Source organism: Balaenoptera musculus, chromosome 2, assembly GCF_009873245.2.
Source record: "Balaenoptera musculus isolate JJ_BM4_2016_0621 chromosome 2, mBalMus1.pri.v3, whole genome shotgun sequence".
Lineage (NCBI taxonomy): Eukaryota > Metazoa > Chordata > Mammalia > Artiodactyla > Balaenopteridae > Balaenoptera > Balaenoptera musculus.
In genome coordinates, this window is record NC_045786.1 from 87,636,636 (window position 1) to 87,654,265 (window position 17,630).

Genomic DNA, 17,630 nt, shown 5'->3' on the forward strand with positions numbered 1-17,630 from the left:
AGGCCTTTTCCTTAACTGTTCCCCAATAGTGAGGTTTTGCTTAATAATAGTACTGGCTCCCGTCAGAAACAGAAAACTTTCCAACTGCTTAACATTTATGACTTCATATAGTTCACGCACCATGTTCTGACTGTACCTATACTTCTTTTGAAGCTCGTCTCCTGTGTTTTATTCACTGCATGATTTGTTGGAGGTGCTCGCTCCCAGCTGCCCTATCAGTGCCATGTCTGTCTCCTTCACTTACACTCCTGCACCCTGTATGGCACCTTGTGAGTGAAGAAAGGCTCAGTAAGATGCTTACCAGATATTGTTAGGCGAGAAAAACAAGAGCTACACGGTACCATGCTTTTGGTTTTAAAAAGTTATCTATACATGTGTAATGGACTGGAAAGTTAAATACCCATGTTTTCTTCATGTTTATATTTTCTAGCATTATTACTTTTTTAATAGAGGAAAATAAAAACTTATATATAACCTATCTCCTTAAAAAATACAATTACAAAAGGAAAACTAGTAGCTATACAGTGGAGAAGATGGACAAGATCATAACCAAGTGATCAAAATTAACATCACCAATAATTTGCAGATGTCACGTGCCTCCAGCTGTGATCTGAGGACATGACAGCACATACATATGCTCCACTGGTGATGCATAACCTGAACCTATCATGATGCACATCAGACAAACACAAATTAGGAACCAACTGTTCTATAAAATACTTAGTCTGTACTCTTCAGAAGTGTCAAGGTCAAGAAAGACTGAGGAACTGTTTCAGATTAAAAAAGGCAAAGAGGCTAAAGAGACATGACAACTAAGTGCAGTGTATGATCCTAGACTGGATCTTGTAATGGGAAAAAAATTACTATTGGAACAATGGATGAAATTCATCGTCAATAGATTAAAATGTATCAATGTTAAATTTCTTGAATTTGATAACTGCACTGTGGTCATATAAGAAAATAACCTCATTTATAAGAAATGTACACTGAAATATTAAAGGGATAAAGGGGCATGATGTGTAAAATCTACTTTTAAATAGTTCAGAAAAATACTGTGGTGGGGAGGAGGGAGAGGGAGAGAGAGAAAGGAGACAAATGTAGGAAAATGTTAAAAATTGGTGAATCTGGGTTAAGAGTATATAAGAGTTCTTTGTATTATTCTTTTAACTTTTCTGTAAGTATGAAATCTTAGCTTATTAGGCACAAGTTTTTTTATTTATAGGAAATAACACACACAAAGTGTGAAGCTGCAAATTATAGTGCACGTTCACATTTCAGTTAATCCTTAAGCAGGTATGTAAAATAATTTTTAAATATCTTCTAAGTTAGAAAATCCTTGTTTCTGAAATAAGTTTTTATATAAAGTCAAATCCTTGTGACTTAAGGATGGTTTTACAGTCTTAAGTGATTCTAGAAAGTGCTCTTGTTTCACTGTGGTCGCTTCCAGCCCATTTTCTTGCAGAGCCAGCAAGGCGGCCTATAAGAGACAAACAACAGGAAATAATAAATATGCTTCATTGTTGTTTTACAATATATGGTAATACTTTAAAATCTGAACACAAAAATCTCAGTCTCACTTCATAGAATTTCAATATTCATGATGCTAGAAACATTAAGGTAAAAAGTTAAAGTGATTAGAAGTCCTCTCAGTAGACCATCTTTTCTTCTACATTAAATTCTAGCCTTAAATGGGTGGGGGGCTGGGTGGAAAGCAGACTGCAGAATAACGTAGACATTGTGAGTGCATATATTTTAAAGATGAGATCAACTATACTCCAGTATAAAATAAAAATTTTTTAAATCAACTATATGCCAATAAAAAAAATTAAATTAAAAAAATGAGACTATATTCCCGACCTCAGAGTAGGAGTTTTTAAACAGGAAACAGCACTGATCGTAAAGGAACAGATCAACACATACTCGATGACCCACCAATTCTCTTTGTATACGAAACAGACATACACACACACGTATACCAATAGACACGTACAAGATTGTTCACAGCAGCATAATTCATAATAGCAAAAAAGTAGTAACACAAATGTTCAAAGATAAAATGCATATATAAAGGCAGCACATTCATATACTAGAATATTATAAGCAATAGAAATGAACAAACTACTGCTACACACAAAACAACGGATGAACTTCACAGACATAATCTTGAGTTAAAGAAGCAGACAGAAAAGCATACCGTATGGTTCCATCTATATAAAGTGCAAAAGCAGGCAAAACTAATCTCCCCAGTGCTGGAAGTCAGGAGAGTGGTTCTCTTTTGGGATAGAGTGGGAAGGCCCACGGGAAGCTTCTGGAGAGATGGTTATACAAGTGTGTTCACTTGTTAATTCAGTGCACTATATCCTTCTGATCTGTGCATTTAATGTTATATTTAACACAAGTTTATAGAAAGGAAAAACCCACAGTGGCTGCCTTCTTGGCAGCCAACATAAAGTCTAAATGCCTTAAAGTGACTCACAAGAACCTGTGTGATCTGGCCACTGTCCACTCCACCTCTTCAATAATGTCATTTCTCACCTCCAATTGCTACACATTTTATTCCTTCTGCCTCAAACACTCCGCTTCTCTCCCTTAGCCTAGCTAACTCCCTAATCATCCTTCCAGTTTCAATGTACACACACCCTCTCTCAGATAGCCTTCTCTGATGCCCCCAGGTCTGGACTGGTGTCCTTCCTACGTACTCCCACAGGACCCTGAACTTCCCTGACTCACTACATGTTTTAATTCAGTATTACCTCTCTGCACCTCCCCCACTGCCCCATTAACCTGTAAGCTCTGAAGAGAAGGCACGGGACCACAGTGGTCTGTTTCACCTCACATGGTGCCTCCCTTTCAGTAAATACTGCCAAGTGAATGAAGTTCTGAATAAATGAAGAAATGTTTTGAACTATAGGTTTTCTTCACTAATTAACTTACTTCTTTGCAGAGGTTTCCAAGATCAGCTCCAGAGAAAAAACAGGTATCTGCTGCTACGTCTTCTAAGGAAATATCAGGCCCCATTGGCATGTTTTTTGTACACACTTTCAGAATAGAAAGCCTGCCCTGGAACAAAATAAAAAATAATATGTTTATAACCTTACAACATTTATGTCTGATACAATGCTGTATTAAAACATTTCAAGTTAAGAGTTTTCTATCATATTACAGAGAAAGTATATTTCAGAAACAAACAATAAGAATCGCTTCTCAAGAAGTAAGAAAGTAAATGTGACATCATGATACATTTTAATATTTTTATAATTAATTAAAAAAATAGCCAGCCACAGATATAATCTTTAAGAGACTTGATGAATCTCTCTTTTGGGTACAAACAGTCCCATCAGACATGGTTCAAAAGCAAATACATAAATTATCAGACACAGTTTAAAAATAAAATAGATATAATTTTTTTCCCATCCCTTCAAAATCTGATAAAAGCCTAAGGAAGGAAAAAAATTCATTTTCTGTGTCTTTCACCACTCACTGCCAGTGGCTCTGGATGTGAAGGGCAACGGATTTACTGATTCTTTGGCTGTGGATACATTGTATAATCTTTGTAACCTCAGATTTCTCCACTGAAGAATAAGAATGCTGACCCAGATAACCTCCAAAACCCTTTTAACACTTTAGGATTCCTCCATTCTAGTTGCAAAATAATGTTGCGTAGACTCAATAAACTCAGTATTTTGAGTCTTCCACAAAAAGGAAATTACTACCTTGCTTTTAGGCTTATGTTTCTCTGAAAACAGGGCCAGAGTACCCAGCAAAAGCAGATGAAAATGATGATTTATGACGGGCCCAGGTAAGGAAAAACGTGGAATCCAATACAGGACGCACACCATGTATACCTACACCAGTAAGGGATTCAATTCTGCCGTCTTCTTAGAGCTCAGACACTGATGTGTTGTTAGAAATGCTCACACAGAGTAAATGTGCACAATGATTACCTTTTCATCTGGAGGTGGAATATAAATAATCTTATCTAATCTTCCAGGCCGTAACAAGGCATCATCTAACACATCAGGTCTATTTGTTGCTGCAACAATCATGACATTGCTATTAAAAACTTCCTGAAACTCTAGCTGAGGGAAAACATACAACACAAAGTAATGTCAATAAGTTGTTAACTATTAAATGTATTTTTTTTTAAATTACAAATCAGAAGGTCCATTTGTTTCTAAATAGGGGGGTATTTTTTTCTTGGGACTAGAAGGCTTACATTTCCTTTCCAGACCACCTTCTCAATATCAAGGTACCCCAGAAACAAATTATTATCAAAGAGCTACTCTGTGTACACATTGAAGGGAGTGATCAATCCTGACGGCGCATCTCTCAGTGTGAGAACTGATGAAAAGCTTTACACCACAGCAGAGAACATCTATCTGTTGACCTAAATGCACCTGAGCCCCAGTGAATGATTACAACTTAAATGGACAACTTGAAAAGACAGAAGCATCTGATTAACACATGTATAGCTCTGAAAAGTCTTCGCTCTCATGTTCTTGAAGAGGGAGATTTATTTTACCTCTTTGTTTTCCTTCCACAGGTAGAAATATGACAATTAACATAAGCTGCATTTATATAAATCCTGAAGATAAGAAATATCTAAGAGCAACCAGAGCAAGGCCTTACACATGCTAAGCATTCAAAATTGTTGAACTTAATTATCATAGCAGTTCTCCAGTGATGTGATCTCTCAAAGCAATGAGTTCCCTATATCTGCAAGGATTTTAGCAGAGGCTGGGTAAACACCTGTCAGAGGCTATAGAAGGAAATCCTGCATGATGAGGAGATCTGATTAGAAAACCTGATGGGTCCCGTCAAATTCTAGTGGCATATGTTCCTAAGGAGCTGTAAGACTGTCATTCCATGAAACAATTTAAAAAATGGGAAACAAGTAAGAACAAGAAAAAAATAAAAGAAAAAAAATTATCTGTCAGGAATTACTTAAGGATACCAAACTCTATATGGAGAAGGCTCAGAAGAGAGGAAGAGGATTTCCAAGGTCACTTTAACTTTGTTATAACCAAGGAAACCCATTCCTCAAGAAAACTGAAAATTTTCAATTACTGATCATTGGAAATAATAGTCTGTTTTGTTTCATTTCACATAAACAATTTTAGAAAGGGATGAACACTAGTTTTTCAGGGTATAAAAATAAGAAGAAACTCCCTTCTCCACTAGCAATATGTAGTTATGTTTCTAATCTTAGGAAAAAATTCACATTCATATATACCTAAGATACTTTATTATAAAATTTGCCTCACCTTTCCCAGGTAAATCACTATTTTACCAGCTCTGTAAAAGTCCTAAGAGTCACACTGAAATTATATAATTCTATGAAATGAATCCAGCATAGGAAAAGCTAGTGTAGATGCATTCTACTTAATGTTGGCCTGGATTTTTGGTGTATTCTGGCTAATAAATACCTCTTCGTTTTTTTCCAGCTCGTTGTATTTACCATGTTGATCTGATTTACTTCCTCTTCTCTCTATAGTCTTCAATCCAACACCATCTAATTCATTTAGGAGAACAGAAAGAACACGCTCTTGAACATTACATCCTGTTCTGCTGATTGATCGAGAGCCCAAGATTGAATCAATTTCATCCAAAAACACAATTGCTGGAGTATTTGCTCTTGCTTGTCGAAATACCTTTTGTTCGAAAAATGGAAATATTTAAAAGCTATACATCATGCCTTATTCATATGAATGTATGTTTTCTGCATTACTCTGTATTTATAATTTTTTAAGTATAAAAAGAAGAGAAAGATTCTAAATGTCTAAGAACTAGGGAATGAATAAATAAGGAATAACAGTATTATATAGGGGTTAAAATCATATTTTCAAAGAATATTTAATATTATTGTATTTTAAAAGTGATAATATTAAGTTAAAAAATCACAGATATATATTACATCCACCCATTCCCTGCCCAAGGAAACAGAAAGACAAAGGAAATTCACCAAAATGTTAACGGTAGGTAGAGGAATTATGGAGGATTTCTTATTTACACTTTTCTATATTTTCTAAATTTTCTATACACAATCAGGTATAACTTTCCTAATAGGAAAAAAAGCCAGTTATATTTTAAAAAATAAGGTTTATCCTTAAGGCATGAAACAAAAATTCAAAAGTAAACTTAACTGCATGAGGGAAAATAAAAAAACAAACCTGAGACAAGATTTTTTCTGAATCTCCAACAAAAGGTGAAAAGAGATCAGCTCCGCTCACTGAAACAAAAGAGCAATGACAGCTCGTGGCCAGGGCCCTCACCAGGGTGGTTTTAGCACACCCAGGGGGACCATACAGGAGAACTCCCTTTGGTTCTGTCAGGCCCATCCTAACAAATTCCCGAGGGAATTTCAGAGGCCATTCAATGCTCTAAAAGTACACAAAAAGAGACAGGACACAAAAAGAGACAGTTGTTTTAGTATAATGATGAACATCAAAAAATTCAGTAAATTCATGCATTCAACAATCCTCAGGTACCTGCTATGAGCTGGAAATGTGGTCTGATCTCCACACAGCAGCCAGTGATCTTATGACCTAAGTGAGGTCACATCACTTCCTGCTTAAAATCTTTCAATGACTTCTCATCAGAATTAGAATAAAATCCAAATCCAAACTCCTAACTTACCACTGCTTACAAGGCCTCACATAACCCATCGCCCAAACACCCCAGTTTGTTCCCATCTCACGGCCTTTACCTGCTAGTCTCTCCCTGCCTGAACACTCCCTTAAGATCTTTGTGTGCTATCCCTCATCATACATGTCTCCACTCATATGTCATTTCCTTGGAGAGGTCTTCCCTAACCACTATAGTTAAAGCAGATCCTCCTCCTAGGCAGTCTACGCTACTGCCCATCTTCTACTTTTGGAGCACTTATTCATTTGCTATCTGAAACTACTATTTTTCCATGTTGAGTTTGTCATTCTGCTCCTGCTAGAATGTAAGTGAAGTTCACCTCTAAATCCCCATCACCTAGAATGACACCTTTACAAAGTAGGCACTCATAATAGTAAGTAAATCCTCACTACCTCTGAGGTAGGTGGTTTTGTTATCATCATAACTTCACAGATGCAGAAACTCGGGCTTAAAGAGTGAAGTAACCCGCCCAGATCTTATTATCTTATTGCTAGCGAGGCAGCAGAACTAAGACTAACCCCAGACAGTGTAGATCAAGAGCACAAGCTCTTAACTACTGATATATTGCCTCTACAGAAAAGGATAGACAAGACCCCTGTACCTAGAAACTCCTATTTTAGTTGGGGAGACAGGCTTGTAAACTAACAAGCAGACCAGAGAAGGGCATTCCACAGACAAGGAACAGTATATACAGAGACACATGAAAGCATCCAGTTCATCTCCCAACAGTAAGCAGGAACAGAGGGGAGGATGAGGGAGGCAAGATGCGATAGAGCTGAAGTGGAAGTAGGGTTCAGATCACATTGGGCCTTGACAGTTTTAGTCAACAATGAGAAAGCCGTATAGAGAATGGATAGAAGGAAATGAAACTAGAGGGAGGGAGACCACTTAGCAGTCTCTTGCAAGGATTCAGACTACAAAAATAATAAGGCTTGATGTGTCACAGGCAGCGGAGGTGGTGTGGGAGGGATGTATATGAAACATAAAAGGTAACTGTATTTCACACAGGGGAAATCCAGAGGGGAAGTTACGTAAGGCATGACATGACTCCATGCATTTAGAAGACAGGTTTCTGACTGAGGGGATGGGGTGACTGGCTGTATTCACTAAGGGAGGGAATCCAGGTGTAGAGGTGGAACTGATTAGCTGAACTTTGGTCATGCTGAGTTTGAGATCCCTGGAAGTTATCCAGTAGGCAGGCATTTAAGTAGTTCTAATGATCAAAAGAACTATCTGTGCTGGATATAAAGATTTCTGAGTCAGCAGTTTTCAGGGGACAGCTGAGGCCTGGGACATTGAGGAGGTCAAAGGCTCACTCAGAAAATGCAAAAAGAAAACTCTCAGGAGCTTGGAGAACTAACATTTAAGGTAGGGGACAGGAGTGCTCAGAAAGGCAGGAAAGCTTAATATTCAGAGCTAAAGAAACAGTGTTTCTAACAGCAAGGTGTTACTCATCTCCCGCATGTACTTTGTGAAGATTAAATGAGACAAAGCATGTAAAAAATTAGGGGGGCTTCCGGGGGGGCTTCCCTGGTGGCGCAGTGGATAGGAGTCTGCCTGCCAACGCAGGGGACACAGGTTCGATCCCTGGTCAGGGAAGATCCCACATGCTGTGGAGCAACTAGGCCCGTGCGCCACAACTACTGAGCCTGTGCTCTAGAGCCCACAAGCCACTACTACTGAGCCCGTGTGCCACAACTGCTGAGGCCTGCATGCCTGGAGCCCGTGCTCCACAACAAGAGAGGCCACCACAGTGAGAAGCCTGCACACCGCCATGAAGAGTGGCCCCCACTTGCTGCAACGAGAGAAAGCCCATGTGCAGCAATGAAGACCCAATGCAGCCAAAAATAAATAAATAATTAGGGCATATTATAAACGTGCTTATCCATGGACACAAGGATTCCAGGGCTCACTGTAGATACAGCTTCCAGTTAAGATGAATAAATTATAATTGATACTTATAAATCAGTCTTGTGTGTGTGCAATTAGAGAAACCTACTTCCTTATGGTAGGATCACCCAAAGGGGTATTGGCAAAATCAATTGCTGAACCTGCAATGCAGGTAAGAAGGGCTGAAGAGAGCTGTGTCCCTCCACAGCCACTGTGAGAACCAGTATCAAGTAGCCACCCAGGCCATACTGACTGTTTATTATAATTTTGTGTTTTTACCAGTCCCAGGGCAAACTCAGGCCTATGAACAGAGAATCTGTATTTGTATAGCCCATGAACTAATAAGGATCGTTTTTACATTTCCAAATGCCCAAAAAAAAAAAAAATTCAAAAGAATACTATTTTGTGACATGAATATTATATGACTTCAGTGTCCATAAATAAAGTTCCATCAGAACACAGATACTCACATACTGTCTACGACTGGTTTCGTGCTACAGTGGCAGGGTTGAGTGGTTGCAACAGAGACCACAAAGCCTAAAATATTTACTCTCTGGCCCTCTACAGAAAAGAGTTTACTGACCCCGGTCTAAATTATAAACTCTTTAGAGCAAAAAGCAAACAAAAAGAGGGTGAGGCAGGAAAGTATGAAAAATAATATTTGATGCCTATAGAGTCCAGTTAAATAAGGACTGAAAATCGACCATTAGATCTAGATGTTAGGATCGCATTAGTGATGACGGCAAGAAGTTTCAGTGCAGCTTGTTTTCACCATAAAGCATTACACTTAGACTGTCATATTCTACTGGCTTAAGCAGATTCTCTATCTCACCTGTTTTAACTTCAGTTTTACGTCTTCAAGGCCACCAATCTGCTCCCAGCCAACAGGCTTGATGTCCATCAGTCCAATGACACTTCGAAATGAAGAGGGCTGGATCTTTTTAAAAGCTTCAAGGAAGTCTGTTTCATCAATCATTGGATTGTCCTGGTTCTGAAGAAATCCACCCCAAAAAGCAAAATCAAACCAAAAATCAGGTGGGCCTTTTTTGTGGTACACAAACACAATTACTTTTTAATTTTAAATCCTCTTTTGAATTTATATATTTATTTTGTTATGACTATAAGGAAATTTGTAACACATGGTATAAAAAAATTAAATGTCTCCCCCTCAACTCCACCAATATTCATCCCCAGAGAATGTCAACAGTCTCCTGTGTATTCTTCCAGTATGTTTTATGACATATGTATATGCTTTCAAAGAGATACACAAATGCGACCATACCATACATATTAATTTGTACTTTTTCATTTATCTTAGAAATCTTTTCATGTCAACTAATTCAGCTCTACCTCATTCTTTTTGACAACTGCATATTGTATGAGTATTTTAACGACATCCTTCTGTTGAACGTAGGTTGTTTCCAGTCTTTTGTTATTAAAAACAAAGCTGCAACTGAAAGTCCTTGTGCACATGCTCAAGTATTTTATATATTTCCTCAAAGTAGAATTATTGTGCTTAAGAGTATGCACACTTGCAATTTTCACAGCTACTACTAAACTGTCCTCAAAGCTGCACCAATATATGAAGCTGTTCTCCCCACACCTCTCCAACAATGGACATTACCAAACCTTAAATTTCTGCCAGTGTGACAGAGGAAATGGTGCTCACTATTGTGTTAATTAAATTTCTTTAATCAAGAGTGAGGTAGAGGAAATAATGGAATTAGAAAATCAGTTTTGCAACCATCGCAGTAAAGGCTGTTTAGGGCAAGAATCAATGGATGCTAATCTAGGGGAGGGAAAGTTTGATGAGGAACAGGATATCTGCATTGTCTCAGAGGGTTTCCTCACAGATTTCTTATTAGTTGCAAAGGGAAAAATAGCAGCTATACAGCAGATAAACTGGACAAAACCTTGACTGATTGATCACATCAGTCACCATTAGGGACACCACCAATGAGGGGCAGGTGGACGTATTGTGCCTCCACATGTGACATCATAAGAAGGACACACTATCACTTATGTAGTATCCCCAATGGGCATGCATAACCTGAATCTGACTATGAAGAAACAGACAAACCCAAACTGACAAAAGTCCTATGAAATCACTGACCTGCATCCTTGAAAAATGTCAATGTCAAATGTCGCACACATACCAAAAAAGTGCTAAGGGAGCGTTCAAGATAAAAAGAAACAACAAACTAAACACAATACGTTATCCTGGACTAGATCCTGTACTGGAGGAAAAGAATGCTACAAAAATTGATACAGTTAGCAAAATTAGAATAGGAACTATAAATCTGACAACATTTTGATCAATGTTAAATTTCCTGAATATAATGAAATTATACATACTTGTTCATAGGAAATGGACATTAAAATATTAAGGGATAATGGGTTAAGATGCATGCAACCCCTTCTCAAATGATTCAGAAAAAAACAATGTGTATACCTAGGCAGTTGACCCTTGAACAACATGGGAGTTAATCCTCGTTTAAGTAGAGGTGGCCCCCCATATCTGCCGTTCCCCACGTCTGTGTGGATTCAACCAACCCCAGACCGTGCAGTACTTATAGTATTTACTATTGAAAAATATCCATGTATAAGAGGACTGGTGCAGTTCAAACCTGTGTTGTTCAAAGGTCAACTGTACAGAGAGAAGAAGAGAAAAGAGAGAATGATAAAGCTAATTTGGCAAAATGTAAAAAACTGGTGAATTTGGATAAAGGATTTAGCAGGAGTTCTCTATATCATAACTCTCCCTGAAGTTTTAATTATTTCAAAATAATAAGTTTTTAAAAAAGAAAAAGAATCAAAAGACTAATTTTTAAAGAAAGTTGAGGATTTTTCATGTGTATAAGCCATTTATAATCCTTTTACTGTCAACTATCAGTTCATATCTTACTACCCATTTTCTCTTGGATTGTTGGTCTTTTCTTATTGCTTTGTGAGAGTTCTTTCCACACCAAGGAAATTGGTCTTTTGTCATGGGCTGAAAGTATTTTTCCCAGTCTGTCTCATGTCTTGCCTTTGCTTATAGTATTGTTTGTTTGTTTGTTTTGCTTTTGAACTTGTCATCTTTCTTTCTTTTTTTTTTTTTTAATAGTATTGTTTTGCCATTCTAAAATGGTCAAATCAGTAAATCATTTCCTTTCTGGTTATTAAAAACTTATATTTCTATTTGTAATATCTGTATTATATTTAAGTATTTGCCCTCTTATATCAAATTCTGAACATTTAGTTATCCCAAAATTCCCATTTTCAATAACAAACTATTTTATCCCATTTATGAAAGATTAAATAAGTGAATATGTATACGTGGAGCTTTTCTGAACAGTGGTGCTAAAAAATGTCAATAATTATAATCTCTGGGAGGTGAGATTTCAGACAATTTTTACTTTCTTTATAATTTTTATCTTGTTTAATTTCTCACAAAGAATGCTATTAAATAGTTTTCTGAAATAGTGTTTTTTTTTTTTAACTAGCTAGCAGTATTAGATATTGGGTAACTGAATACTAATTAATTTTTAGGTAACACCAACTAACATTTGAAAATCCCATTTACACTTGCAGATTACTTGTGTGTACACTATTCACTTGATTTTCATAATCCTTTCAGGCAGATAAAAATCCTTTCCCCTCTATGTGTATATGTGTGTGTGTTAAACTGTCTTTCTAACCCTTTAATAGGCATACTTGACAAAAAGCTGAACAAACTGTGACGTGCCCTTGCCTGCCCTGGCACAGACAGAGGCGGCAGCAGCCCCTCAGCTGCCTGGGGAGGGAAAGAAGAAAAAGATGGAACCAGTACCTTCCCAGATGCCTCTGTCCCTTCTTCCTTTTTGCCTTTCTTTCTTCCACTTCCCCTGGTTGCTTATGAACTGAGCCATCACCTGTGGTAACTATGCCTGGGCAGGCCCCTCCTGAAGTAGCAGTGGGCTCCACCCTAGGGCGGCTGCAGCTGGATGGTCCACCTAAGCCAACGTGCTTAAGGTCAAACCTGGAACTTCAAAGCAGAGGGAATTCTAAGTGTCAACCTCCTTTCCCACACCCTGGTATTCTCGTCCTCCCCTCAAGAGGCATATATCCTCAAATCTTCACACATGGGACTTGTCATCAAATCTTCAAGCAGTTTTGGTTCTAAACCGAAAAGATGAGGACTTACAAGTTCACATAACTCCTTCCCCACCTTTGGTGTAAGAGTAAAAATAAAGGAAGAGAAAATGAGGAAGGATATAAATGACCTAGGTAAAAAGGTTTTCAAAATTTAGGATGATAAATCATCCTGTTATAGCTTAAACAAACTCAGAATTAGGTTTTAAAAAATTATAATTTTAACGTTACAACAGAATCCTCAGCATGCTGAAAATAATTTTTTTCTGAAGGGGTTTAGGGATTCAGGATGACATTACATAAAAGTGAACAGATTTTCCAATCTATAGTGTTGATAACTACTATATTTAAGATAATATCCTAACTATTTTTAAGAAAAGCAGTCATGAATTAAGGATTTGAATGTCCAAGATGAATTTAAATAAAATTCCAGGCACCTAAGCATCTCCTGAGTTAGAAAAGCTTATTTTCCCTTCAAGATGCTTATTAACAACAAAGGGAAAAATAGTATCTTGACAATGGAGAAATCTCAGAGATACCACCTTATCCAAGAAATCAAAGTTAATTTCACCAGTAATAGGACAAAGATATATCATTTCCTACCTAACAGATGCAATGAGAAGAACACAGTATCATTTCTGTGATATTTCTGCCAAAAATGCAAAACCTGAATCAAATCATGAGAAAACATCAGTCAAACCCAAACTGAGGAATATTCTACAGAATAACTGAACTGTACTTTTAAAAAATTAAAGTCGTAAAAGAAAGACTGAAGAATGTTTCTAGATTAAAGATTAAGCAACCATGACAGCTAAATACAATGTGTAATCCTGGATTAAAAAATATTTTTTTCTTTTTTCCTTTTAAAATTTTTGCTACAAAGGAAATTAGTGGGACAAATGGTGAGATTTGGTTAAGGTCTATATAGATTAGGTAGAAGTATCATGTCAGTGTTAATTTCCTCATCTTGATAATTGTACTGTGGTTTTAAAGTCCTTGTTTTTAGGAAATACACACTTAAATTTTCAATGCTAAAGGGGCATCATGGCTGCATTTGAGAGTATGAATATATATATATATATATACACACACACACACATAAACATTCATACACATGAAGAGAGTATGATAAAGCAAAAGTGGTAAAATGTTACATTTGACGAATCTGTGTGAAGGATATACAAAAATTCTTTGTACTATTTTTGCAACTTTTCTCTAAGTCTGAAATAGATTCAAAATAAAACAAAAATTAAAAAGAAATAGGTTTGCTTCTTCTGGGGCCACACTCTCTTTTTCCTGACTGCTCTGGGCTTCAGCACTAAAGAGTTACTATGGGAGTGGGGGAAAACGCTCTGGGCAAACCTGAAGAACTCAGCTCTCTGTCCCTACTTTCAGTCATATACTATTTATATGGAGTTCAGATGTAAAAATATATGTAAGAGGACTTCCCTGGTGGCGCAGTGGTTAAGAATGTGCCTGCCAACGCAGTAGACACAGGTTCGAGCCCTGGTCTGGGAAGATCCCACATGCTGCGGAGCAACTAAGCCCGTGCACCACAACTACTGAGCCTGAGCTCTAGAGCCCACGAGCCACAACTACTGAGTCCGCATGCCACAACTACTGAGCCCGTGAGCCACAACTACTGAGCCCGTGCGCCACAACTACTGAAGCCTGCATGCCTGGAGCCCATGCTCTGCAACAAAAGAAGCCACCACAGTGAGAACCCCACGCACCGCCAGGAAGAGTAGCCCCCGCTCACCACAACTAGAGAAAGCTCGCGCGCAGCAACGAAGACCCAACGCAGCCAAAAATAAATAAAGAAATAAATTTATTTTTTAAAAAATATGTTAAGAAACAGCTGTCGATGGTATCAAAAGTTTGAAGAAAATGTACTTACCACTTTTTTTAATCTCCAAATTAACTTGTTACATTAATAAAAGGGTTCACATAGAAGGTCATAAATCAGTCCTTCTTACCTTCTCACTATGAAGCAGAGCGTGCATGGCAGCCTCCCTACAGAGTGCGGTCAGGTCTGCGCCAACATAGCCAACCGTCATTTCTGCAAGGAGGCTCAAATCGACTTGCCTGGAGATGGGCATCTTTGAGGTAATCACTTGTAGAATCGCCTTTCTTTGTCTAAGTGTGGGAGTTCCAATGACAACCTATGTGCAAAGCAAGGAAAGAAAAAGTTTACAGCTTAAAATATTATTTTTTTAATCCTCACAAACATGTATAATAATTTAGCGAACAAATTTGGAACTGTTACTGTGTACTCTTAAGCATACCTTAGATTCTGAATACATGAAAATCCTTATCTGCCAGAGGAGTAACACTGGCTAGAAAGTTGCACAGTTAAAATCACATATGTCATTTAATAAGTTTTTGTTATTTTTGAGAACCTACCACGTTCTAGGAGCCAGTAAACTAGATAGTCTATGTCCCTGCTCTTATGGAGCTTATTCAGGAGACAGGTACTACATGGTGCCAGGAAGAAATCCACTCAAGTTCTAAACAGATTATGCTAAAGTGGGCAATTATCACCTGTCTCTTTAGAATCCTACCACAAAGTTCAAACATCATTTAAATAATCACTATTCAAAATATTTAGTAGAAATCAAGAATGAATTTAGGATTGAAGTTTATAAAATAGGACAGCTTTGAATATTCAACCTTCCTGGCAACTCAGGGAGCAATTGTGGGATAGGAGGCTGGCGTTCGGACAAGGAATGAATAAATCTAGAAGAGTTAAATGTCTGCGCTGATTTAGTCCTTCCCTGTCTTCCCCCTTATTTCAATACATTTGTTTCTTGAGGCTATCCTACTTTAAATTCTCATTCCAGATCCGTAAGAGTTTAATATGCTTGTAGCAGTCCTAGTTCCCTTAAAAACTAACACTACTGATTATAGTACTCCCCATTCTCAGGACCTGCACAACTCATCCCTAATGGCCCCCTTGCTTCTCAGAACAATTTGACTCTGGAGGGGGAAAGGGTCCTGGCTCGCAGATCATTTGTGGAGCAGAGAATGGGTTCTCTGCTTTACAGAGCCCCACTCCAGCTTCACTGACTTCCAAACCTAAGTGGCAAACGCCTCGGGGCAGCCAACCAGGGCCAGAAGAGGCCGGGGTTCCAGGGTTAATGGGCTAGCTGGCTGAGCCTATTTACCTCTCGGTCGAATCTCCCAGGTCTGCGCAGCGCTGGGTCTAGCGCGTCCGGCCGGTTGGTGGATCCCACAACCACCACCTCCCGGCCCTCACTGATGCCGTCTAGCAGCGTCAACACCTGGGCCACCACGCGGCTCTCGGGGGCTTGGTGCGGGTCGCCCCGCCGGGGACACAGGGCGTCCACCTCGTCCAGGAAAAGAAGGGTGGGCCTGCGGCTGGCCAACTCCCGGGCGTGCTGGAAGACCCGCCGCACGTTCTCCTCGGTCTCCCCGGGCCGGGAGCCCTGCAGCGTGGGGGCACTCACGGCCACCAGCTCCGCGCCCGCCTTTCGGGCCACGGCCCGCACTAGCTGGGTCTTGCCCACTCCGGGGGGACCGGCCAGGAGCACCCCGCGTGGCACTTCTAGCCCCAGCGAGGCCAAGGCGCGGGGGTAGCGGAGCGGCAGGTGGAGGAGCTCCCGCAGCGAGTCGGCCGCCTCGGAAAGGCCCCCCAGGGGCACCTCGGGCTGCGGCTCCGCTTCCGACGGAGGGAGCCCGCTCAGACTGATGTGGGTGCGAGGGGTGACCAGCCCGGCCGGATTCGGGTTGGGTGCCCCGCTGACGATGTGCAGGGCGGCCACCGGGCCGGGAGCGCCCGGAGGAGCGGCCACCACGTGGCCCAGAGAGACCGGACGGTTCCTCAGCAGCTCCTGCGCCGCCTCCAGCACCGCAGCTGGATTTGGGGCACCGGGCACGCCCGCCAGCTCCCGCAACACCGGCCACACGGCGAGATGCCGAAGGGGTGGGCAGGGCACTAACCGGAGTCGGCTCAGGTTGAGACTCCCCCGGGACCCCGGCCCCCCCACTGCCGCCCCCGGGCTCGCGCACTGCGGATCCAGTTGCACAAAGCCGTCCGCTCCATCCCGCCGCGGCCAGGCGGTGCAGAGGCAGGAGCCGCCGTCAGGCAGCGAGATCTCCACCGCCGAGCCCAGGTGCGCGCCTAAGGCGCGGAGGGCCGCCGGGCCCAGGCGACAGCGCTGGGTGCCCCGGTCCCTAGCGTCGACGGGTAGCAGCTTTAAGAGCGGCCCTTCGGAAAAGGGACCTGAGTCCGGAGCCATTGCTCACAGAAGACGCAAGGCCCAGGAAAGTGGGGTAGGAATTCCACCCGGGCCAGAAAGACCGGTACACAGAGCTCCTCTGCCGGAAGCACGTGATGCGCATGCGCCAGGGATCAGTTGCCGTTCCCTTACAGGAGGCAGAAAGGACCAATCGGAAAGTTAGATGAAGTTAGACGAAGTTAAACAACGCTCGGATCCTCGGGGCTAGTTTGCTGTGGTGCTGGGATTGATGAACTCCAGTCGTCCTTTCCATAGCTTTACGGACAAGGCCTTCGTCACGGGTGTCTGGGAGGCAGCGTAAGCTACCTTCACTAGGTCATTAAGCATGTACCTTGGTGGTTTGGGGAGTCGCCACATAGCATTCTCTTTCCCTGGCTCCCGGACTCGAGCATCACCATCTGCGCTTTTGGAGTATCAGCCTAGAGACTTTGCTATTTTGTGAAAAAACCTCGACAGTCCTCAGGGGCACAGTATTTTGGAGTGCTCTGACGCTAATGTCTTAGGTGACTTGGAGTGGATGAGAAATACAGCCTTGGCACCTTCAATAACCTGGGTTCCAACCTGTTTGTAAAGTCCATGCATGTCCTTCGTATACAAAAGCACCAGCCAAGCAAAAGAGAATCACAGTGTAGCATTTTAAATCCCTTGAAGAAGGGAAAGAAGGAAAACCAGGCCATCTGACTTAGTTGTGGCACACCAGTACATTCTGTTCATATTCCTGAC

At 40.5% G+C, this 17,630-nt stretch overlaps 1 protein-coding gene across 3 annotated transcripts; it reads right to left on the minus strand.

Moving 5' to 3' along the window:
• Nucleotides 1-1,018: 1,018 nt before the first annotated feature.
• On the minus strand, nucleotides 1,019-16,990 carry SPATA5L1 (spermatogenesis associated 5 like 1). Of its 3 annotated transcripts, XM_036844450.1 has the most exons (8): nucleotides 15,813-16,990; nucleotides 14,625-14,810; nucleotides 9,368-9,526; nucleotides 6,171-6,380; nucleotides 5,427-5,651; nucleotides 3,945-4,079; nucleotides 2,935-3,060; nucleotides 1,124-1,477 (listed from the first exon to the last, which is right to left on the minus strand). In XM_036844450.1, exons 1-8 carry the CDS (start codon nucleotides 16,905-16,907, stop codon nucleotides 1,310-1,312), a joined length of 2,304 nt encoding a protein of 767 aa, XP_036700345.1. In that variant the 5' UTR covers nucleotides 16,908-16,990; the 3' UTR covers nucleotides 1,124-1,309. The 3 variants fall into 3 exon arrangements, 2 of the variants coding, with proteins under 2 accessions (XP_036700346.1, XP_036700345.1); XM_036844451.1 differs by lacking the exon at nucleotides 3,945-4,079 and having other exon boundaries at nucleotides 1,019-1,477; nucleotides 15,813-16,907; XR_005018870.1 differs by lacking the exon at nucleotides 1,124-1,477 and having other exon boundaries at nucleotides 5,459-5,651; nucleotides 15,813-16,907.
• Nucleotides 16,991-17,630: the final 640 nt, after the last annotated feature.

Coding starts and splice junctions, on each gene's coding strand:
- SPATA5L1 (XM_036844450.1), bottom strand. CDS start 16,907: ATGGCTCCGGACTCAGGTCCCTTTTCCGAAGGGCCGCTCTTAAAGCTG. Junction 6,381..9,367: donor TAAAACTGAAGTTAAAACAG/GTGAGATAGAGA, acceptor GTGTACTTTTAG/AGCATTGAATGGCCTCTGAA. Junction 3,061..3,944: donor TTCCACCTCCAGATGAAAAG/GTAATCATTGTG, acceptor ATTTTGTTCCAG/GGCAGGCTTTCTATTCTGAA.